The sequence below is a fragment of the Cervus canadensis genome, chromosome 1, assembly GCF_019320065.1.
Source record: "Cervus canadensis isolate Bull #8, Minnesota chromosome 1, ASM1932006v1, whole genome shotgun sequence".
Taxonomy (NCBI): Eukaryota; Metazoa; Chordata; class Mammalia; order Artiodactyla; family Cervidae; genus Cervus; species Cervus canadensis.
Genome location: NC_057386.1, coordinates 13,376,521 through 13,401,502, shown reverse-complemented (window position 1 = coordinate 13,401,502; position 24,982 = coordinate 13,376,521). Strand labels below are relative to the sequence as shown.

At 43.4% G+C, this 24,982-nt stretch overlaps 1 protein-coding gene across 5 annotated transcripts in view; it reads right to left on the bottom strand.

The window, feature by feature from the left end:
* Nucleotides 1–24,982, bottom strand: part of PITPNC1 (phosphatidylinositol transfer protein cytoplasmic 1) — a 262,354-nt gene that overhangs the window by 79,506 nt on the left and 157,866 nt on the right. For all 5 annotated transcript variants that reach the window (XM_043464325.1, XM_043464303.1, XM_043464332.1 and 2 more), the window contains exon 5: nucleotides 15,966–16,037. In XM_043464325.1, the coding sequence (XP_043320260.1) occupies nucleotides 15,966–16,037 (72 nt within the window). The remainder of the gene's footprint in view (nucleotides 1–15,965; nucleotides 16,038–24,982) is intronic.

The window sequence follows — 24,982 nt, the reverse complement described above, 5'->3', positions numbered from 1 at the left end:
GTTTGTGGGATCTTAGTTCCCCAACCAGGGGCCGAATCCAGGCCCTAGGCGGTGAATGCAGAGTTCTAACCACTGAACTGCCAGGGAATTCCCTCATCCTTTTAAAATGGACATTCAGTTCAGTTCAGTCACTCAGTCGTGTCCGACTCTTTGCGACCCCATGAACTGCAGCACACCAGGCCTCCCTGTCCATTACCAACTCCCAGAGTCCACCCAAACCCATGTCCATTGAGTTGGTGATGCCATCCAACCATCTCATCCTCTGTCGTCCCCTTCTCCTCCTGCCCTCAATCTTTCTCAGCATCAGAGTCTTTTTAAATGAGCCAGCTCTTTGCATCAGGTGGCCAAAGTGTTGGCGTTTCAGCTTCAACATCAGTCCTAATGAACACCCAGGACTGATCTCCTTTAGGATGGACTGGTTGGATCTCCTTGCAGTCCAAGGGACTCTCAAGAGTCTTCTCCAACACCCCAGTTCAAAAGCATCAATTTCTGCACTCAACTTTCTTTACAGTCCAACTCTCACATCCATACATGACCACTGAAAAAACCATTGACTCGACTAGATGGACCTTTGTTGACAAAGTAATGTTTCTGCTTTTTAATATGCTGTCTAGGTTGGTCATAACTTTCCTTCCAAGGAGTAAGTGTCTTTAATTCCTTATTTTCTTCTTTGAGTAGCACAAACATATTATTTTAATCAGAGTCATCTAAAAAGTTTTAAAATTTGCACTTAATTCGTGTTTTGATTATTGATTATAGTGGCTATCTTCCTTTTTTAAAAAAATATAGGTGCATATTTCTTAAAAGAAAATTTGTCTGCACTGGGTCTTCATTGAGGCAAGTGGGATCTTGGAGTCTTTAATTGTATTAATAATACGCAGGATCTGTTTCCTTGAAGAGGGACTGAATCTGAGCCGCCAGCATTAGGATCCCAGAGTATTAGCCATTGGACCAACAGGGAAGTCTCTGGCTATCTTTCTTAACAGTTTATTTGGGGGTCTTTTGGAATGGGAAGCTTCTTTTCTTCTTCTTCTTTTTTTTTTTTGGTTGGTGCTATCTTTCTCCATCTCCAACTCATCTCCCACTCTTCACATCAGTTGTTAGGTTTTACCATTGCGTTCCAAGAGCAAAACCAGTACTTTTAAGCTGTGGCCCAGGAAGCAAACATAGAAGATGCTTTCAGCCTCCCTTTTACCAAGAGAGATGCTTTCAGCCTCTTCAAACACTGAATCTGGCTCTCATCCCTTGTTTGTATGAAGCACTTTTCATCCCACTGTTTTATAAGACCCACAAACACCTGCCCCCAGACTCACAGTCCAGTCACTCCATGCATTCCAACCCTTCTGAATCTCTGTCCTGTTTTCATGACTCTAGCTATATCATTTTGGTTTTCTTTTTTAAAAAATTTATTTGTTATTCCTAAGTGTTTAGAACAGAGGAGAGGCATTTGAACATGAACATGACTTTCCACCAAGATGGGAAGTCTTCCATAGGCTTCTCCCCTCAATCCTGAGTCTCATTCTGATTCAATTTCTTTTCTTTCCAGAGCCAACCATTTCAGAATTCCTCTCTGGTACAACGCAAGCTGGGTTCCGCTGCTACCATTTCACTCGTTTTCATAAAGGTCACTAATGACCGTCTTATTTCTCAGTCTCAAAGGACCTTTAAATTCTATCTTCCTGAACTGTGCTGCTACTATCATTGATGACACTTTCTTTCTTGACTCTCTCTTTCCTGGGCCTTTGTGACTTCCTGGCATCCCAATTCTCCTCCTACATCTCAGGGACTCCTCTTCTTACCCATCTTTATGGGATGCTCTTCCACTTCCTTCCCCTTAAATGTCAATACTCCCACAAGCTCCATCCTTACCCCTCACATATCCTTTGGGTGATATTCTCTATTTCTGCGGTTTTGAACTACCTTTGCTTTATGACTTTCAAATCTAAATCTCTAGGTCTCAGCTTTGGATTTATAGGTTCAATTTCTTTTTCTGTTATATATATATATATATATATATTTTTTTTTTGGGCTGTTCTGGGTCTTCGTTGCTGCCCTTGGGCTTCCTCTAGTTGTGGTGAGTGGGGGCTACTCTCTAGTTGCAATGCTCGGGCTTCTGATTGGGTGGCTTCACTTGCTGGGGAGCATGGGCTCTAGGCATGTGGGCTTCAGGAGCTGTAGCACATGGGCTCAGTAAATGCAGCTCTTGGGCTTAGTTGCCCCAAAGCATGTGGAATCTTCCCAAACCAGGGATTGAACCTGTGTCCCCTACACATTGGCAGGCAGACTCCTAACCACTGAACCATCAGGGAAGTCCTAGGTCCAATTTCTTACCACCTATTTTCACTAAATTTTCCATAAGCACTTTAGACTCAACTGGACCAAAACTGAACTCACCAACCTCTCCCAAACCACTTAAAACAATTCCTTGTCTTCGCTGGCAACACCACTGATTCATGACAAAACCTTGAATCACGCCAGACCCCAGAGCCAGCTGTCCCCAACCCATTCCCAAACCTAGTTAGGCACTGATGTTTCTCCCTCTTCCTAATTAATCCTCTTCTATTTCTTCTGTCAGTGCTTTAAATTTGGGGCTGCATTCTCTCTCATCTGATCTATGGCAAATCTCCTGTTTTCTCAACTAGTCCCCCTGGCATGACAATCCTGCCTTTCTTTTCAGTCTCAGCCTCCACCCTGTGTTCTCTGGAGCACCTATCACATCACGCTGCTATGACAGTATTTGTCTCCCCAAACTGACAACTCCTGGTACAAAACAGATGCGTGATCAATGTTTCTTGTATGATGAATTAATGTGCTATTGAGATCATCCTCTCCTTTGAATGCAACATAAAGGTCGTCTTGGGTTCCTGCTGGGAGGTTACGACAAAAGGATGGAGGAAGAGAATTGGTATTTACTAAACATCTATTACCTGGAGGAACTGAGATAGGTAGATTATATCAAGTATTTGGTTCAGAACATTCATTATCTTTCTTAAAACTGATCCAAGGAAATAAGGAAAAGCCAAGCGCAAGAATCTTTAAAACGTAAGAATTTACTAGACCTCTAGGGAATAAGGAACATCCAAGGGAACAGTCTTTAAACCAGAAGACTACACATCCTTGTCAGTTTAGAATAATGACGGAACAACAAGAGTAAATCCAGATCTGTTGAAAACAGCCACAGCTCCTCTGTCTCTCAAGGTTGTTGCTTATTGTCCTTGAGACTCTGTAGTACTCTTCAAGTCCATTACCCCACCTGTGCAGTGGGAAAAACCTGTTGAAATCTCTGAATGTTTTGACCTAAGAATCACTTTTTGACTTTGTCCAGTGTTACTCAACAACCGTTATCTGTAGGGCAATGGTTTGGTACAAGATAAAGCAAACAGTTGGAAATGTGCTTTACGTTGGACATTCCTTTTTGTACACTGAGTAATGATAGTGTCACCCGTTGTACATTCTGTTCCTCAACACCCCATGGTGCAAACTCACAAAGTGGGTACTAGAAGGCTGTCTTCAGGGCAGCTAGAGAACAAATCTGGCATAAAAACATAACTCTCAAAAATCTATACCCAAAAGGAGTCACTAATTAATTATTATCCTTAATTGAATGAGAGAATATTTTTTCCCAATAGTAAGATTTTTTTGAATGTTAGAAACTTTAGAAACAAGAAGCAATGGAATGATATGAACTCTTAGCCAAAACAGAATATTAAAGTTATCCTAGATATCACATGAAACTACTCTTTTTTTTTTTTTTAAGAAAAGCAGTGTTGTCTATTTCAAACTGTTACAAAAAGTCTCAACAAAAGCACCATGTGTGCAACTGGTGTAGCTGGTTTAACATCATCTATTTCAAGAGACCCAGATGGTTCCAAGCAAATTTAGCTGGGTGCTGAAAACAAGGCCCATAGATCAAAATTAAGTTACTAGAAAAATCAATCTTTTCCATGTCCTTCATTGCTGAGGTCCTTCCCTAATATGTTTTATATTTCATTTCAATATTTCACTCTGGTTTTGACATGCCAACCAAGGTGAAGTTGAGTTAATAACAAACTCAAACTCATGACAGATTTCTGATTTCCTCTGAACTTAAGTATACCTGAGTGATAATAAAAGATTTCAGCACCAAAAAGTCAATTATTTGGTTCTACTCCTGAGTATCTACCCCATGATGTGGCATTTAGTTGATGCTTTTCAACATCTATTTATTAATAATCTGATGGGCATAGCCAAAGAAGATTAAAATTACTCCATTTAATGGCCTGCATATCCCAAAGGTATTTATGACTGTCTCCTTTAAGGGCTGGAAATAAGATGAAAAATTTTCAGATGTAGCTCCATATAATTTTTATTTACTAAGTTTACGTCCCAAATGGCTATAAAGCCTGATGGACTATAAACAAGTCCTCAATAGGTATTAGTGGGGAAATGTGATTTAAATTTAATTTAACAGCTTAGTATTGTTCAGACAGAAGTACTATCAGTCTCAGAAGAGCAAGTATAGAATCTTCTGGGCAACAGCTGACACACTGCTTGATTCAAATACAGAGTCTGTGTACAAGTAGAGGAGCAGATGGAAGCAATGCTTTTGCTGCAGCAAAAGGAAAAAATTGCTTTGAAATCATGTCCATTGGAAATCATTAACTTCTTTTCTATAAGGTCAGCTCGTATCATCATCTCCTTGTGACACTTTTTTCCCCTAAAGACTAAAATACTAGTGGAGACTTAGTTCTAGAAGGTATTTATCAGATAGATGACATCCAGGGATTTTAGAGAGAAATCTATTTTATAAAGATGATGGCTCTGAACCTAAAAGGGGGAAGATTCAAGTGCTCCTTTTTTGGACCTCTATCAAGTCCTTTGCATCATGAGCAAGCAGATCGGTGCCCTGGAAAAAGTTAACAAACAACCTTCCAGGCCTGGATGACTGAAGAGCTTATTTATTCAACGACTTTTCTTTGGCAGAATCTGGTACTGTGTTCACACTTTACATGAAAACACTCTTCATGGCTTAACTTCGCTATCCAGACATCTCAACATCCTGTGCAAGAGGTCTCACGCAGAATTCATTGATTCTAAGACACAACCAATTATACTTCCAAAAAAGAAAACTGCTGCCGCTGATCATTGTATGATGCCATTGACTATTACACGTTTCATTTTTAGAGTTGCTAAAGCATGAAAAATAATGGCCATCTCGAACTTGATGAAATATGGAAATATCAGTTAACAATAACACATTGAGTAGGACTGGGTGGACTAAAGCACTGTTCTGAGTGCTTCTGAAGATTAATACATTCAATCTTCACAAGTACCCAGTGAGTAGGGACTATTTTTATATCCATTTACAGGGGCACAAAGAGCTGAGGAACATGCTGATCTAGCTGCTAAGTGGCTGACCCAGGAATCAAATCCAACTAGTCTGACTCCAGTGCCTGCAGCCTTCGTCTCTTCACCATTTTGCCTCTATCCTGATGGAAACATTGATGACCACTGTGAAACAACAGGACGGGTGGCGGTCACCTCTTGGGGCCAAGATGTGCCCATCAGGATTCCTTTAGGTGAGTGAGCGCCAAGGAAGGATGGGTTCTGAAACCAGACCTTCCAGGTAGGAGGCCAATTGGTGGAGGGTCCAGAGCTCCAGCCAGTGACGGCCCCTCCAAAGTAAACTCAAAAGCTCCCAGAAACATGTGACTTCCCAACTTATGTCTGAGGATGGCCATTCCTGGATGATGGAAAAGGAGTAGAAACTACAGGCTTTGGAAATGAGAACTTAGCACCTTCCTTCCAAAAGAACTCCCCTGATTAACCTCCCCACTTACAGATCTTGCACTTGCAAGCATCTAACTCTTAAGTGGTCTCCACAAAGCATAACCGAAGTTAAAGAGAAGAAAAGAACGACTGTTACGGAGTATTTGACATGCACCATCTCAATGAATTCTCCCAGTCATCCACTGAATGGGCACTGTTCTCCTTTTCACTGTCGGGAGGGAGTTCAGAACAATGAAGTCCTATTATCATTGAATTCCCAAGTTTTGCTTTGGACCCTGTTTGGTCTGAGGCTGGTGAGTCCTCTGAATCTAGTACATCATCCTGCTAAATGAGCCTAGCCAGCTGCAAGCTTTTGGCAGGTTCCTAAAGTGTCCTCATTCAAATGGCTCCAAGATCCAAAGGTTGTTGGTCACCCTCTGTTGTGAGCAATCCATTCTCTGAGATACCAAAACTGGGCTGAACAAATGTCAACACAAAATTCTAGGTAAATAAATAGGAAAGCTGTGCCTTTTTTTTTTTTTTTAAAGTGAAGTACACGGTTTTCCCACAGTAATTAGGTATCTTATGAGGAGGGGAAGAAAAGCCAAACATTTAGGAAACAATTGCAAAGTGACGTGAACTGAGGATGGATTACAAAAAAGAGAAGAGGTTTGAGTCTCATAGAATAGAAGAGTTGGATGATATTCTATGATAAACCATAATGTAAAAGAATTTGAAAAAGAATATATATGTATATGGATAACTGAATCAACTTGTTGTACAGCAGAAATTAACACAACACTGTAAATGTATCCTGGGCTCTAACCCTTCGGAGGGTTGTGCACTTAGAAATCTAGTCTGAATTATGTCCATCTGCCATTTCAAAACTTCACAACACAACCCAGAGTGTGAAATTACAAGAGAGAAACGAGGGATTCTGCAATTCAAAAAGTCTCCTCTTTATAAACATCTTTTGGGTGAATGGACTCAGTGCTGATGCTGACATGTTGACAATGTTTATGACTAGGCTAATTATTTTGCTATTTCACTAATGAAATCGGGACACTACCGAAAAACAGAGAGAAGACTGAAAACTTCTGCTTCGTGACTACAAAAAACAACAACACAACTCATTGTGTAAACTCTGAAGTAAGTTATTTGACATCTCATTGTAACATGTGAATAGTTTCTTAATTTTATAAGACTTTTTTAAAGAAGGAAAAACATACACACATAAATATCTTTTTTGGCTGAACCATACGAGAGTTAGAGTATATTGTGTGGTAGTTCATTCCTAAATATGTCAGCAGGCATCTCCTAAAAGCAAGGAGATTCTCCTACACATCTGCAATATAATGATCACAGGCAGGAAGCTTAATACTGACTCAATACTATACTGCACTAGTATCTAATGTATGGTCCAGACTAAAACTTCCCCGATTGTCCTATCCTTTCTGTGTCCTGCATAAGCCTACCCCCTTCCTTAATCCAGAATCTAAGCAAGGATTAGGTGTTAAATGTACTTGTCAAATTACTTTAGTCTCCTTTAATCTAGCACAGTCCCCCAGGTTTTTGTTCTGTTTTGGTCTTTGGTGACATTCTTCTTTGAAGAATTTTGGCTAGTTGCTTTGTGGAGTATCCCTCGATTTGGATTTGTCTGCTTTCTTCCCTGGTGGTTCAGACGGTAAAGCATCTGCTTGCAATGCAGGAGACCCGGGTTTGATCCCTGGGTTGGGAAGATCCCCTGGAGAAGGAAACGGCAACCCATTCCAGTATTCTTGCCTGGAAAATCCCATGGATGGAGAAGCCTGGTGGGCTACAGTCCACGGGGCTGCAGAGTCTTCAGACACGACTGAGAGACTTCACTTTCTTTTCTCCTGATTGGATTCAGGTTAAATATTTTTGGCAAGGATGATCCATATCATGATTTGTGATGTTGCATCCTCAGTATGTTACAAAGGGAAGCACATGATATCATTTGTAAAACTTTCTACTGCTTGTAATTAGTACATAATCTCTGTAGTGACACTTTGAGGCAGTGTGAATTCCTGTTCCCTAATACTGTTTCACACTCAATGGTTTTGGCATCCATTGATGACTCCTGCTTGAATGAACTGTTACTGAGGTAGCTATGAAATGGTCATTTAGATCTTGATACTTGGTATTGCTTTTCTGGCTCTGCCCACTGGTTTCTTAACCATGGCATTCAGCCTTGCCCCTTTGATTATGCTGCTTTTGACCAGTTTGGTTAACTGTCTTCCGAAACCACTAGTACCAACAGGTCAGCACAGCCTGGCTGTTTCTAGATATACCACAGCACCAATGAGCCAGACCTAGACAGAAAGCAAATACTACTTTAAGCTATAGCTATTAATAATAATGATTATTACCAATTAGCTCTAGCTTTCCTGAATGTAGAGATAACCTGCATCGTGACTCTCCTCAACCTGAAAGCTAGTCCTCGTGCTGGATAGACGCTCTTGTTACCCACTTTTCCCCCCACTACATCCAACTCTCAGATGGCAAACTGTACTACAAAGAGCAAAGACAACATCTTAAGGAATCAGATATGATCTGTTTTCCACTGTCCTCAAAATGATACCATTAGACACAGACTGAGTAAGGACATTGAATTTCCATTTCATGGACCATCGTGGATAATAATCCTTTAAAACTGCAAATGGGGGTGTTTTGTGCAAACTTCTTAGCATTACCGACTACTTATTAGAGAAAATTGCAGATTTTGTAGGTGGCTGGTTGTAACAGTCTTAAGGTTAAAAACAGAACAGTACATCAGACATGTCTAAAAATAAAGCAAATGCTTTTTTCTTTCTATAATCCTCAATTAGAAACCATTTAAAGAAAGGATAATCAGCTTGAGAGGCTTGTAAATACAGATTCTACAGTTCTCACTGGCACCCCTGCTTTACAAATTAATTTTAGTACATTTCAAAATGTGTAAATAAGTTATTTTATCCTACATCTACCCATATTGCCCTCTTGACGTTCAAAATACTAATACCGCTAAAGAAATGAACTTCATGATGACTATACCAATTACAAATCCTCAATAAATAGAGCTCTCCTTAGATGATAAAATTCCCTCTTTGTTGGTTGTCGGTTGGTAACATCCAGTCGGAACTACTTGTGGTCAGGAGGAGAACTCGTGGCCAAGTCTCCAAGCCAATGCAAGTTGAGACAAGTCAAAATACTGAAATTTTTACTCAATTCATCCAAAGAAGACACCTATCCAGGGGAAGAAACTCAATTTCTCAGGTGGACCTATGTAGTTGACTAAATGAGATAATCTAACTCCCTAAAACCAAGCACAACTCAGTGATTGAAAGTGACTTGGTCTTAACCAAGGAGATAAGAAAATAATCAGAAGCTAGATTGAAAGCCATGGGAAGGTCCTTCTCAGGACCAGGGTGCTCTCTATCCTGGAGCAACCAGAACTTTCTTTCCTCTGTCATTCCTCTTCCTAGATAACCTCACTTATTTCCATCTCTGAGCCATGACTTTACACCTCTCCCTGAACTCCGTATTCATATATCCCACTCCTTACCTACCATCCGCTTGGACGTCTCCATGGTACCTCAAACTGATTGTGCCCTAATGGGGCTCTTGACTTCTTGTTTCTCCTGCCCTATTCCCCACTTCCCACTAGGGTCCATGGGCAAATCTAGAAAGCCAGCTGCTCCCTGCTAAGTTGCTTCAGTCGTGTCTGACTCTTTGCACCTCTATGGACTATAGCCTGCTGGGCTCCTCTTTCCATGTGATTCTCCAGGCAAGAACTCTGGAGTGGGTTGCCATGCCCTCCTCCAGGGGATCTTCCCAACCCAGGGATCATCTGGATGCGTCTCTTACATCTCCTGCATTTGCAGGTGGGTTCTTTAGCACTAGCACCACCTGGGAAGTCCAGAAATCCTGAGGTCATCCTTGCTTTGCTCCCATCTAATGCATCAATACCTAGTCAGTCTGTTTCCAAAACATACCGATCTTTATCTATTGCCCTCTCTCCAGATGAAGACACCATCATCTGGGATCTGGATTCTTGCCCTTGCTGCCAGCTGGAATACCTGCTTCTATTCCTTCTGTCCTCCCATCACTCTTGACAGAGTGGCCAGAGCAAACACTGAAAAACATAAATCACCCAACATAATATGGTTTCCTAAACTGGACGCTGGGGGACCTCTCCGGTGGTCCAGTGCCTGGGACTCTGTGCTCTCAGTGAAGGGGGCCAGGGTTTGATCCCTGGTCAGGGAACTGGATCCCATATGCTGCAACTAAAGATCCCGCATGCCACAACGAAGATGGAAGATCCCTGTGTGCCACAACTAAGACCTGGCACAAATTAAAAAAAAAAAAATTTAAGTGGTAAACTGAATGCTGGAACAGTAAAAGGATTTTGGTCATCCTCATGTGGTTTGTCCTCTGTGCATGCACATCCCTAGTTTTGGGTATTCAAGTTTTCTCTTCTTTAAAGGATACCAATCAGCTTAGATTTGGCCCCACCTTCACAGCCTCCTTTTAACTTGGCAGTTTAGTTGCTAATCATGTCTGACTCTTGCAACCCCACAGACTGTAGCCTGCCAGGCTCCTCTGTCCATGGGATTCTCCAGGCAAGAATACTGGAATGGGTTGCCATTTCTTTCTCAAGGGGATCTTCCCCACCCAGGAATTGAACCCTGGTCTCCTGCATTGTAGGCAGATTCTTTACCGATGAAGCTACAAGAGACTCCCCTTTTAACTTAATCACCTCTTTAAAAGCCTTATCTTCAAACATAGTTATAGTCTCAGGTACTCCAACATATAAATTTGGGAGGATACAACTAAGCTTACAACAGTCCCCTTGCCTGGCCAACCCTTCAGAGAGTCGGCTCCTTCCCAGCCTCAGGTCTCACCAGATTTGTCACCTCTTCCGAGAGGCATTCCTAATCATATGGTTTTTAGCTAAGTTCTCCTCCACCCTATTTATTGCCTTTCCAGCACTTCCCACAGCTGGAATTCCTTGTTTTCTTGCTTATTATGTGCTTTCCCCCATTCCATGAGTAGTGGAGACTTGTCTTATCTGATTGCTACATCCTCATTGCCTCTTGCAATGCCTGGCACATAGTAGGTACTCAAAATTTTCTGATAAATGATTTATTGACAATTCAGACAAAAGGAGAGTCTCACTAGAAATCATCCATAATGCAGTTAATCCCAAGGTATGACCGTAACTGAAGCAAAACCTAAAATTTGTATTGCACTTACAGTTTATGAAGTGCTTCCAGGTAAATTAACCTGGATGAGTCCTCCACACTGTGATACAGACATTATTTACTCTGTTTTCTTGATAGAGAAGCCAAGACTCCATTGCTTAAGTCACAGAGCTGGAGATTCAATATGAATCTTTTCATTTCACAAAGAACGACTCTGTGTTTTCCCATTATAACATAACTGAACTAGAAACTAAATAAATTATCAATACCTCTTCTAGGCAACTTCAGAGGAGAGTTCTATGAAGAACAGAGCCTTGCTCTTCCAGGAACTAAACTGGACATTCTTTCCATCTGGTCAGAGAAGTTTTGTTGCTGGGGAATAATGGCTAATGAGAAGAAATATGGTTCCCTCAGGCCCCTTCATTGTGTGTGTGGGGTGGTGGTGGTGGTTATAAATATGCTTTTTTGTTAACTTTTATGTTTTCAGGGGTATGAAGAAATGAAGAAATTTGGAGAAGCTGATTTCCTAAGGGTTCACTTGGTTTGGTTTTAAATAGCACTTCATACTTCTTTAAATCTGTAGTTCTCAGCCTTGATGGCTCTTAGGTTACCCTGAGGGAGTACAACAAATCCCAGTGACTGGACCCCCATCCCAGACAAATGAAATCAGAATCTCGGGGAGTGGGATAGTGGCATCAGTGAGTCTAAAGCTTCCCAGGTAACTTTACTATGCAGGCAGGACTGAGAACCAGTGGTCTAGATCTTAAGTCGGGTGAGGATGGCCTATCTTATACCCTCCAAAGAGAATGAATCAGGTTTGACCAGAGGGTAGACCCTACAAGTCCACACACCTGCTACTGGCAAACTCTGTATTCCTAGACACACAGTGTAGGAAGCACTGCCCTAGACCAGTCTGCACCCAGGACCAATTAAATCAGAATCCCAGTGTGGGCAGAAACCAGGCAGGAGCTAGGGTTAGAGTTTCTGAGTCCAACATGCAGTCAAGACTGCGAACCACCGCTTTAAGTGGTACCTGCTTTGTTTGGAGGAGGAAGAGAAGGCAGGCCTGCCCCCCATTAACTGCAGTGAGTGACAGTAACCTGGCAGCGGCCGACACTCGAATGATAAGCACTGACTCTCCCAGATCTAGATTTATGGCCTTGGAGAAACAACAGAGCCTTACTTTGGCATGGTGCCGTCCTCCCAGCACTAATTAAGGCCTAAATAATTCTCATCAGCATGTGCGTAAAATAAATGGGCCTCAATTTAACACAACTTCCCCATTGTGTCCTGGTTAATGTAATCACGGTTTATAGGTTTTCACATTCATAAATATACTAGCTTTATTTTAACACGGAGAAAATATTTAAATCTAGATGTACCAATTTCTATGTTTTTACATGCAGTATTGGGTCACGTAAAAAGATGACATAGGTGGTGATTGATAAGAGGATAACAACATGGACTCTGTTCAATCAGTAATCAATATGATTATCAGTAGTGTTTTTCAATTTAATTATTGCTTCTTATCATCATCCATTTCATTAAAGTTCTGGCAGGTACGGAGAGAAACAGGATGCAGATAGCAGTATGAAGGATGGTAGCTGAATGATAAGACTATATACCCAGAAAATGCAAAGAAATGGCCTGAGTTTATTAAATAATTTGGCAAAGCAGTGAGACAAGAGAAACATCCACCACTGCACTGCTTTCTTTAGCAATTCTGCCTCCCACCAGAAACTCTATACTCATCCCTGGACAGAAAAGAGCATGCCAGCACATGCCATCTGCTTAAGGCTCTAGTTTTGAACCCCTGGACAAAGCTATCTTTTAATAAAGTATTATTACATAAATACATATTTCTCATGTTCTGATTTGGAAACATTAACAAGTGTGAATGAAAACCAATGAAGTCTTCCTTTTCTGCCTCCAGGGACCAAGCCTGAACCAGCTGGGTGACCAACAGCTGCTGCTGAATATGGAAATTAGAAGAAGGCAAACTGGCAAAGAAGTCTAATCGAGCTGGAGCTGGCCTGTTTGGTCCAATAGCTCAGAAAGGAGACCTGGGGATGTATGGATCAGAGCCAGGCCGAGGCTGGGAAAAAACACTTAGTGAACTTGGACTTGGGCAAGGTGGGTGCCATGACAGAGAGATACAGAGCTGGCTTCATGGGCAGTCTCAGAGCCAGCAAGCTGGGGAGAAGGAGGCAACACAGGGTGCAATAGCTCGCATTTCTCCCAGAGGAAGCAAGCTGTGTTGACAAGGACTGCTCACAAGTGCTCCGGGGTTCACTGCTTTTCTTGCAGGCTGGCCTAAGTCTCAGAGAGAACTGGCCTTTGGCATGGGTAGAGAACGCTGGCTCTAGGCATAGCTCCTGACTTTAGGATGGCTCACTTGGTATTTTAAATTCCTAAGAGAGTAGTGACAAAGCTAAATTCCTAGGAGAGTAGTAAAAAAAGACCTTAGCGCCTGCCAAAAATGGGATACAAGACAATAAATGATAACCATGTGATTTTTTTTTTTTTTTTAAGATTAGACTTGAGCAGAGGATAAACCAGAAGATCACACTGGTCTTACCAACCTATCAGGCTCATGGTGGGACCACACATCCATTCCAAACCTCTACAAAGGGAGTGGGTTATAACTATCCATGAAGACAGAACAGAGCCATAGAGAAAAAGAGAAAGCAAGACAATCTGTCTAGAAAGACTAAAAGATGTTTTAACTCCTATTGCTTTCCTCAACCCCATGTTTTTTAGATTGTGCCAAGAAAAGCAATTAAGGCATGTTTGATCTCTATCATCCTTTTCTTAATGGTCTACAGATACATCAAAATGGTCATGCCCACTCCCATATTCAGTGACTGATAATTGTTTAAAGAAATACATTTAAGTAGGGAATGCAGGGTAGCTATTAAAAATTACTGGGAAGGATATTTTATGACATGTTAAAAACAGGATGTTGTATGATTCAATTTAGGAAATTGGTTGAAAAGTAAATTCATTAATATTTTGCAGGATGAACCAAAATGCTAACAGCAGTCATCTCTGAAGCCTGAGATTACTACTGGTTTTGCTTTACTTTTTTTTTTTTTATTTTCAAAGTTTTAAGAATCATGTGTTAATTTTCCAATCAGAAAGAGTCATTACAAGAGTTCAAGTTACACTGTGCAACACTACTTTAGACCACAAGACTTTGCTGGAGTTGGCCCCAGTGAAAGTGAAAGTGAAAATTGCTCAGTTGTGTCCGATTCTTTGCTACTATATATATAGTCCATGGAATTCTCCAGGCTAGAATACTGGAGTGGGTAACCTTTTCCTTCTCCAGGGGATCTTCCCAACCCAGGGATCAAAGCCAGGTCTCCCGCCTGTACCAGCTGAGCCACAAGGGAAGTCCAAGAATACTGGAGTGGGTAGCCTATTCCTTCTCCAGGGGATCTTCCAGACCCAGGAATTGAACTGGGGTCTCCTGCATTGCAGGTGGATTCTTTACCAATTGAGCTATCAGGGAAGCCTGATGTCAGGCTATAGACAAGGAGATGCAACTAAACATTTCCTCTGAGGTCACCTGTCACCAGGGGATGCTACCCACTGAGGCTCCTGAACTCATGGGGGGACAAGCACCCTTGAGGGTAGCAGTCTTCTCTCCTCTGGATAGTTTCAGGAACTCTGGAGTTGGCATTCAGCTGGGACAGATCTATCAAGTGGTCAAATTTGGAGACCCGGTGGATGCTGTTCTGATCCGAGTCTCTCCAACCAGGCAGGGGTTAGAAAACTTTTTTTCTGTAAAGGGCCAGGTAATAAATACTCTAGGCTTTGTGAACCACATGAGTTCTGTTTTAAGTACTCATTCTGTCACAGACAAATGAATGTAGCTGTGTTCCAAAATATTGAGTGGATGAACCAGTGTCCTCTCTCCCATGCTGGTGTGAATTGTATTAATAGTTGTCGGATGACTCCTCCTGGGAACCACTCAAGTTCTGTTCCAGCAGACTCCACCTTGAATGGGACCATCTGAGTGCTGCACAAATGCATCCATGTCTTCTAGAAGAATCTGTTCTTGCCAAGGGGAGGAACCTTCTGGAAGAAGGTTCTAGAAGCTGTTAACATGATGAAACACAAAGTAGGCCTGGCCAAAGCTATAAACTGACAATGCTTATGAGCCCTTAGATATTTCTTTCTGGCACTCAGGCACCTCCACAACCTCCTGCATCTTGTTTTGTACTCCCTTAGCTCAGTGAAGGCACCAAAGGGGTCACTGTGTCAGGAGACTCTCTCTCATTCATTTCGATACAGCCTCAATTTTCATCATTCTCCACAAATCCAAAACATGTAATTGAGGCAGAAATAAACAGATGAAGCCTTGCAGCTTCTAGATACAGAGCCTTCCCTCATGGGTCCTGACGGAACCCATAGCTCAAGGTCAGGGTGAGGTTGTTGTAGGTCAAATCATCCACTCATAAAGGGAAGGGAATTTAGAAATGTACTGCTCTGACAGAAAGAGGTGGGGTAAAAGCCAGGTCAGAAGTGAGGTTTAAGCAATACTAATAAAAGTTCTTGGCTGAAATTTAGCGACAGTCAGAATGCCTCATGAGGAAAACATCTTGTAGGAGGGTTACACTGATTTTTAAGGTGGGATTCTTCGGCACGTATGAGTGTGTGTATGTAAACATATGCACAGCCCAGAAAATACGTACAGTATGCACACACACATCTGATCGTATTCATCCTTCTAAGTAAATGTCAACTGTCACGGAGAAAACGTGTGTTCAATCCAATGACCAGAAACCAAATTCCAGACTCCGAGGTTCCCCTCATCCCTCTTGGTCCCCGATGACAATCACTCCAGGTGACAGAGATTTCTGCATGGAGGCCCACAGAAAGCACATAAAGATGAGAAGAGGAGCCAGAGCGTCTCTGAGGCCCCGGGCACAGGTGGTGGGGCTGGCCCCGCCCACGAGGGGAGAACGGTGCGGACGGGGCGGGCTGGGTGGGGGAGCAGGGGCTACTCACGCTGTCGTTGCTTCCCTTGTTGTCCTCGTACTTGGTTTCTATGTGAATGGAGAATTTCGGCAGAAAGGAGCACTATGGGGAGAGAGAAAGGTTTCATCAGCATACCAGTTTTTTCTCTCTTCACGTCTTCAGCTTAGCCTCTGGATGCGCTCCTGGCCTTCTGGTTGTGACCACTGTCCACAGCCAGAGATGTTAAGACACTAAGTCCATATCCAAATGTAAGCAAAGCTACCTTTGGCGACGTGAACACAATTTCACCCAGAAGTCAGGCCAGAGAGAATAATTAGGCAATAAGACAAGTTGGCCAGAGAAGGCAATGGCAACCCATTCCAGTACTCTTGCCTGGAAAATCCCATGGACGGAGGAGCCCGGTAGGCTGCAGTCCACAGGGTCGCGAAGAGTCAGACTCGACTGAGCGACTTCACTTTCATGCACTGGAGAAGGAAATGGCAACCCACTCCAGTGTTCTTGCCTGGAGAATCCCAGGGACGGCGGAGCCTGGTGGGCTGCTGCCTATGGGGTCGCACAGAGTCGGACACGACTGAAGCGACTTAGCAGCAGCAGCCGCAGAAGCAAGATAAGTTGGTGAAGAGGACATTTCCCAAAGGAGTATATTCTGTGAGTCCGACCACAGGCTTTATAGAAAAGCAACCCCCTGAAACAGAGACAGTTCCAGTTCCAGGGTGCTTCCCTTTAGGGAGCAGCTACCACGGCTGGATACCTGGAGGCCAGCCTTAACCATTATATAAATATTCATAATAAGCTGGAGGTGGTAGAGTAGAGCTTTACGGTTATAAATTATTGAAGTCAGACAGACCTGGCTTTTAGTTTGGGGTTTATCACTTGATAGCCATGTGACTTTGGACAAGTCATTGAACTTATCTGAACCCCAGCAATACTGAAACAGAGACAGTAATGATTACCTAACAGTGACATTGTGAGGGTTAAATGAAACCATGTGCGTAAAACATATCAGTGCTGGGTATTGAGCAAACATTTAACAAATCAGTATAAGGCTGCATGTGAACTTGACATAAAAGACAGCCTCTCTTTTTGCCAGCACGGGGGAGAAAAACCCCAAATGCACATCACCCTGACATCTTCATCTCACTGAGCCCATTCCACATATTCAGTAGACCGTTAGTGTAGCTTGACAAGAGAATTTTGATGGAGGTCGATGTGGCCTTCCTCCTGCTGGCACTGGCCCTGAACTGGGCATTAACCTTCCTGACCTCCAGAGATAGGATCGCAGACTACAGGCAAAGGACACAGCCGCTTCACTGGGAGCTGCAGGTATTAGAGGAGTGAGGCTCGGGTCCATATGCTCCCAGTTCCAAGAGGTTGCCTCTTTTATTTATCCAGTATACATAGACCCGGCACTGGTCTCAATGCTTCCAAGTTCTAATTCATTTAGTCCTTCTAACTATCCCATGAAATAGGAACTACTATCATTATCCCCTTTTTAAAACTGGAATATAATTGCTTTACAATGTTGTTTTGGTTTCTGCTGTACAACAATGCTAGCCAGCCATAATTATATGCATATCCCCTCCTTCCTGAGCTCCTTCACCCCTCCCACCCCATCCCTCTAGGTCATCATCACAGAGCACCAAGCTGAGCTCCCTGTGCGATACAGTAGCTTCCTGCTAGCTAGCTATTTTACATATGGTAGTATACATACATTAACGCTGCTCTCTCAATTCAATCTCCCAACTATGTCCACAAGTCTGTTCTCTATGTTTGCACCTCTATTCCTGCCCTGCAAATAGGTTCATCAGTACCATTTTACTAGATTTCATATATATGTTTTAATATATATTTGTTTTGCTCTTTCTGACTTCGCTCTGTATCGACAGGCTCAACTTTCATCCACCTCACTACAATTGACTCAACTTCATTCTTTTTATGGCTGAGCAATAGTCCATTGTATATATGAACCACCTTTTCTTTATCCATTCTTCTGTCAATGGACATCTAGGTTGCTTCATGTCCTGGCTATTGGTTAAGTACATGGCCCACGATCACACAGCTAGTAAAAAGTAAAGTCGTGATTGAAAGTCTGGTGGCCTGATCAGTGTTCATGCTCTTGATGATGACCCCACTGGTTTTCAGCAGCGCCTGTAGCAGCAGCACCCTGGAACTTCTTAGAAAGGCAAATTGCTGGGGCCAATGCCAGACCCACTGAATCAGAAACTCAGGGCATGGGGCTCAAGCATTTTTGTTTGTCAAGCCTTCCAGCATGCTAATGCAGGTGTAAGCTGGAAAACCACCCCACTATACCATGTATGGGAAGGAAAGAGAGAAGATGCATTATCTAAAATCCCGTGGTCCACCATACACACCCTTGCCCCACTTGGTCACCCCACAGTGGCCATGATCCCCTTTCAGCTCCACTGAGATCCCCCAAGCGGCATCTGTGCAAGAAAGCAGAGGCCTTCGATGTGCCATTGATAATTCTCCTGACACCACACGTCTGTGTGCATTCAGCGTTCATCTGTCTTAATCCCAGTGAAACAAGCAAGCTGAACCGTGACTAAGGAAACATGGAAACAATCAATCCCAGTAATTGCCTTTATGGAGAACGAAGCCTTGCGATCATTCATTAACACCTTCTTTGCTGTCTCCTCTCAAACAACCTCTCACTGCACAACTGTTGCCCTCACACCCAGACCCAGGGAGTTCTAAGGAGGGGCTGCCTGTCATGAAGCAAGATGGAGCAGCTCAGAGCCCCATCACAGAGCTCTCAATAGCCATGTGAACTTGAGAACATGAACCTGCAGAGGCTTTTCAAAATAACAAGCTTCAGGTGAACTGATTTGTCCTTTTTTAACCCATAATTTGGCTTCTCTGGTGGCTTAGCCAGGAAGAATCCACCTGCAACACAGGAGCCACAGGTGACATGGGTTTGATCCCTGGGTGAGGAAGATTTCCTGGAGGAGGGCATGGCAACTCACTCTAGTATTCTTGCCTGGAGAATCCCATGGGCAGAAGAGCCTGGCAGGCTACAGTCCATAGGGTCCCAAAGAGTTGGACACGACAGAAGCGACTTAGCACTCATGCAACCTATAATTCAAGAGGCTCAATCCAATGTGTGCACAGTACCAACTAGCAAAAGAATGGAGCTGTCCAGGGTGGGGAGGTGGGTCTAGGTGAGTCAGAGTGGAACCTGTAAAGAGTTTTTAATTGGCTGAGTCTCTAAACCACTTAACTAAGGTCAAACAAGTGAATTTTAGCATTTGGATATTAAACCCAAAATACAAAATGCAAAACTCTTATGCAAATTAACATGTTGTTATTTTTGAGTCAAGGGATTTAGGTTATTTTCATGTCAGAATAGCAACCCTGCAAGAGGCTCGAAGGGTACTTGGTTTTGGCAAGGCAGTGGGAAGACACCGATCAGACAGGCCAGCCCCAGGCTGCTCAGCTCTATCTCCTTCAGCAGTGGTTTGGGACTGATAATCCCTTTAGGGTATCAATGGCTGATTCTCAGAGCCCTGTAGTATACATTGCTTCATGTTAAAATCTGAAATGTCTCTGGCTCGGGGCATTTTTGACATTATCACTAAAATCTTTCCAACTAGATGTCCATCTTGAAATCAACTCCTGCTTCTCCCAAGTAGGTTAGCTTCCCTAAAAATCCAGCTCTCTAATCCTCAGTCAGTCAGTTAAGTCACTCAGTCATGTCTGACTCTTTGCGACTCCATGGACTGTAGCACGCCAGGCTTCCCTGTCCATCACCAACTCCTGGAGCTTGCTCAAACTCAAGTTCATTGAGTCGGTGATGCCATCCAACCATCTCATCTTCTGTTGTCCCCTTCTCCTCCTGCATTCAATCCTGCCCAGCATCAGGGTCATTTCTTTGCATCAGGTAGCCAAAGCATTGGAGTTTTAGCTTTAGCATCAGTCTTTCCAATGAATATTAAGAGTTGATTTCCTTTAGGATGGACTGGTTGGATCTCCTTGCAGTCGAAGGGACTCTCAAGAATCTTCTCCAACATCACAGTTCAAAAGCATCAATTCTTTGGCTCTCAGCTTTCTTTATAGTCCAACTCTCACATCCACACATGACTACTGGAAAAACCATAGCCTTGACTAGACGGACCTTTGTTGGCAAAGTAATCTCTCAGCTTTTTAATATGCTGTCTAGGTTGGTCATAACTTTCCTTCCAAGGAGTAAGCATCTTTTAATTTCATGGCTGCAATCACCATCTGCAGTGATTTTGGAGCCCAGAAAAATAAAGTCAGCCACTGTTTCCCCATCTGTTTGCCATGAAGTGATGGGACTGGATGCCATGATCTTAGTTTTCTGAATATTGAGTTTTAAGCCAACTTTTTCACTCTCCTCTTTCACTTTCATCAAGAGGCTCTTTAGCTTTTCTTCGCTTTCTGCCATAAGGGTGGTGTCATCTGCATATCTGAGGTTATTGATATTTCTCCCCGCAATCTTGATTCCAGCTTGTGCTTCATCCAGCCTGGCATTTCGCATGATGTGCTCTGCATATAAATTAAATAAGCAGGGTGACAATATACAGCCTTGACACACTCCTTTCCCGATTTGGAACCAGTCTGTTGTTCCTCTAATCCTAGTCGAGTTTAAACTGTTGAGTAAGGCTTTCTTCCTTTCTCCCTGGCTGGCTCCCAACTGTATGTCACCACTGATGTTATCTTAAACCCCTTCCCTTCTCAAGACCCCGTGCTTGACTTCACTTTTCCTTCCTTGCAGTTGATAATTCTGGTTCATAGTTCAACAATGACACAGATCACGTGACAGAAACACCTACATTTTCCCTCTCCTCCATTGTCGCAAATCTGCTTCTTTATGCTGCTTCCTATTCTTCATGAATCAGAGAAAGATGCTGCATTCTTTATCCCAATGCGGGGGAAAAAAAAATACAATGATCAGAACTGAGACACAGAGGAGTCATCAGACCTGAGATGTATCGACTTGGGCAAATTATTTTCCCATCCCCAGCGGGGACAATTTTTTTCTACTCTGTAGGCGTGCTGAGAAGATCAATGAGGATCATTCAGGTAAACCCAGCACAGCGCCTGGCACAGAGTAGGTGCATGGTTATATATATTTGTGAGTTTCTTCTCTGGAAACTTGTTTCATTGATTATTTGCATCTCTCCCTGCTTCTTTCCTACTGCCTAAAAATATAATGAAAAGGGTCATACTCATAAAAAACAAACAAGCATCAAATATCCTCAGTTATGTTTCTTCCTTGATCTACAACCAACCCCACTCCTCCTTGTCTTCACAACCAAACTCTACTAAAAGAACAGTTCATGCTTGCTGGCTCTACTTTTCCACCTCCTATCTTTTTTCTCAAGCAGTGCAATATAGTATGGGAAGGAAAGGACTGATTATCAGAGAATTTTCAAAGCAGCACTGCTTCTCCATCTACACCCCGTAGGCCTCCCTAAACTGTTGTGTGTGTGTGTGTTAAGTTGCTTCAGTCATGTCTGACTCTGCAACCCCATGGACTGTAGCACTCCAGGCTCCTCTGTCCAAGGGATTCTCCAGGCAAGAATACTGGATTGCCATTTCCTCCTCCAGGGGATCTTCCTGACCCAGGGAATGAATTCGTGTTTCTTATGTCTCCTGCACTGGCAGGCGGGTTCTTTACCACTAAGTGCCACCTGAGAAGCCCACACTGTTTTATATGACTAAGCAATTCCTCCTGTGACAGCAGCTTTCTTCCCTCCTCTGTTCCTTCAACGAAAGTGGTCCCGTAGGTTCTGCCCTCCACCCAATTTACTTCTCCAGTTGATCTCATCTGTTCCTGACTTTTCCATGACTCATTTTTATGAATCCTCCCAAACTGACATGTCTCACCCTGGCTGCCCTTCTCACAGGTCCAGATGCCCACTGGCTGTCCCCGACAAGGGTCCTCTAGGCACATCAAACTTGAAACATCCATACTGAATCTGAATGTTCTGCACTGTACGAGTTTCCCAGAGCTGTCAAATTACCATGGATCTGGCGGCTTAAAACAACAGAAATGTATCTTCTCATGGTCCTAGAGCCCATAAGTCTGAAATCAAGATGTTAGCAATGTCGTGCTCCCTCTGAAGGCTCTAGGCTTCCAGTGGCCTAGCTTCTCCCATCTCTCCCAGGTTCCAGTGGCCCCAGGGGCTCCTTGGTCTGTGGCTGCAACTCCAATCTCTGCCTCTGTCTCCACATCACCTTCTTCCCTCCATATGTCCCTCTGTCCTCTTCTTATAAGACAACAGTTATTGAATTTATCCCACCTTAAATCTAGTGTGGTTTCATCTCTCATCTCAAGGTGCTTAACTAATAACACCTGCAAAGACCCTACTTCCAAATAAGGTCACACGTGAGGTTTTGGTGGACATGAATACTGAGGGGGATGTTATTTCACCTACTATTTGGTACACTCACCCATCACAAACAGTGAACTGCTGGGTACTGCTGACTCAGTTTCCCTCCTTAAAGGGAAGACCTGGAGTCTTCTGCTTCTGACCTGAATCTTCTTTTCCAGCTTTGCCTGGTATTCACCCCATAGCCAGTCACAGAAGACCACTTCCCATTTCATTAAACACTTCTGGCTGCCATGTTTTTTGCCCACAATGCCCTTAACTTGACATTTCTTTCCTGAATCTTACCATTTCAAACACCACTTTAGAATGATTATCCTGTGTATACAGGTAGCACCCTGTTTGTATTTTTGTCACAGCATTTATCTCCTTTTCCATCATCACATTGAGCTGTCTGTTTGTCCAGCTCACCAACCAGATGACAAGCTCCAATACTATTCCAGTAGAAAGATCCCTCCCCTACAACCCGCTGCCATTAGGAATGGTGTGAGTCACTGTCTCCCCAGTTATTCGGGCATCAAAGCATCTATTTTACCTCCAGGTTGCCTGAGTCTGCTTTCTGTGACAAAGGGCTTTGCTCCAGCTGGGAAGATACCACTTAACCTAGTCATTCTCAAATATCTAGGGGGTGGGGAAGGGAGCACCCCCTCTTCCAACCATGGAATTTCTCAAAATACATGCTATCCCCTAGGGATTTGGACACATTTCCTAGAGTGAGGGAGATTCCATATCACTGAGGGAACTGTCAGAAGTGAGGGAGTGGAAAAAAGGTTGGGAATCCTGACATAACCAAACTTGCATGATGCAAGAAGACAGATTATCAGGAGTGTCACTCATTGACTAAAACTATCTAAGGGATTCAGAATACTCCTAAGTTCTCCACATCACTTGGTTGGCCCACAGCAACATGGTGGTGGTTGTTCAGTTGCTAAGTCGTGTCTGACTCTTTGGGACCCCATGGACTACATGTAGCACGCCAGGCTTCCCTGTCCTTCACCGTCTTCCAGAGTTTGCTCAGATTCCTGTCCATTGCCTTGGTGATGCTATGGAACCATCTCACCCTCTGTCACCCGATACTCCTTTCGTCTTCAATCTTTCCTAACATCGTGGAGGAAAGACTAAAATACCCATGGTAGACAAGAGTTCTAAGATGGTCTGCAAGATTTCCAGCGCCTGGTAAAATCCCCGGTATATCTGCTCATCTTGCATAATCCCTCCCCTTAAGTGTAGATGAGACCTATGAATAGAGACTTCCCTGGTGGCCCAGACAGTAAAGAATCTGCCTCCAACTCGGGAGACCTGGGTTTGATCCCTGGGTCAGGAAGATCCCCTGGAGAAGGGAATGGCAACTCACTCCAGTATTCTTGCCTGGAGAATTCCAAGGAAGGGGTAGCCGGGCTGACTACAGTCCATGGGGTCCCAAAGAGTTGGACATGACTGAGCGACTAACACATTCACTTTCACTACTCTTCTGAGCAGATTACCATGGGGATCAGATAGTGTGGAGTGCAAGTGGCTCAGTCGTGTCTGACTCTTTGCGACCCCCTGGACTATAAAGTCCATGGAATTCTCCAGGCCAGAATACTGGAGTGGGTAGCCATTCCCTTCTCCAGGGCATCTTCCCAGGCCAGGGATCGAACCCAGGTCTCCCACAATGCAGGCAGATTCTTTACCAGCTGAGCCATCAGGGAAGCCCCCTGGGGACCAGATACTGTGACATTATATAAGACTTCATTTTTAGAAGCAGATTTTTTCTTTTATTCTTTTTTGCTATTCTGGGTCTTCATTGCTGCGCATGGCTTTCCCTAGTTGAGGCAAGTGGGTGTTATCTTGTGGCGTGCGGTCTTATCTTGTGGAGCACAGGCTCTAGGGCATTCAGGCTTCAGTAGTTGCAGCTCGCAGGTTTAGTTGCTCCACAGCATGCGGAATCTTCCTGGACCAGGGATCAAACCCACATCCTCTGCATTGGCAGATGGACTCTTATCCACTGTACCACCAGGGAAGTTCAAAGCAGGTTGGTTTTGAGGAAGTAAGTTGCTGTGTCCTAGAGTGCAACCTGAGGGAAGTGTCTAAGAGCCAAGAGTGACCCCTGGAGGCCAGCCAACTAGAAAACCAGACTTCAGTCCTACAACTACAAGAAATGGAATTCTGCCGAAAATCAGTTAAGCTTGGAAGAGGACCTTGAGACTCAGATGACACTGCAGCTATGGCTGAGATTTTGATTTCAGTCTGATGAGACTCTGAACCAAGGACTCAGCTAACCTGAGCCCCAGTGGAAACACTGAGAAAATAAATTTGTGAAGTTTTAAGTCACCACATTTGTGGGGCATTTATTATACAGCAATAGAAAACCAATATTAATACCCAACCTCAAGAATACAACCACTGCTTCCCTTCCAAATCACTCATTTGGTTCTCATCTGAGTAAAGTGTCACTGACTTTGAGATCTGAACATATCTAGGAAATGTTCAGAAAATGGGATGGGGAATTTGTACTCTGTCTAACTTAGTTCCATCTGTAATGTCATCCTCTCTGTCAATGGCCACTGCTAACTGCCCAGGGGGATATTTACTAGAAACGGATGCCATGAAACTTGCCACTGATTGTTGTCCAAATGCAGCAGTGTGCACCTAGCCCACAAGGAGCAAGTGTGGTTGTTCAGTAGAAAGAAGACA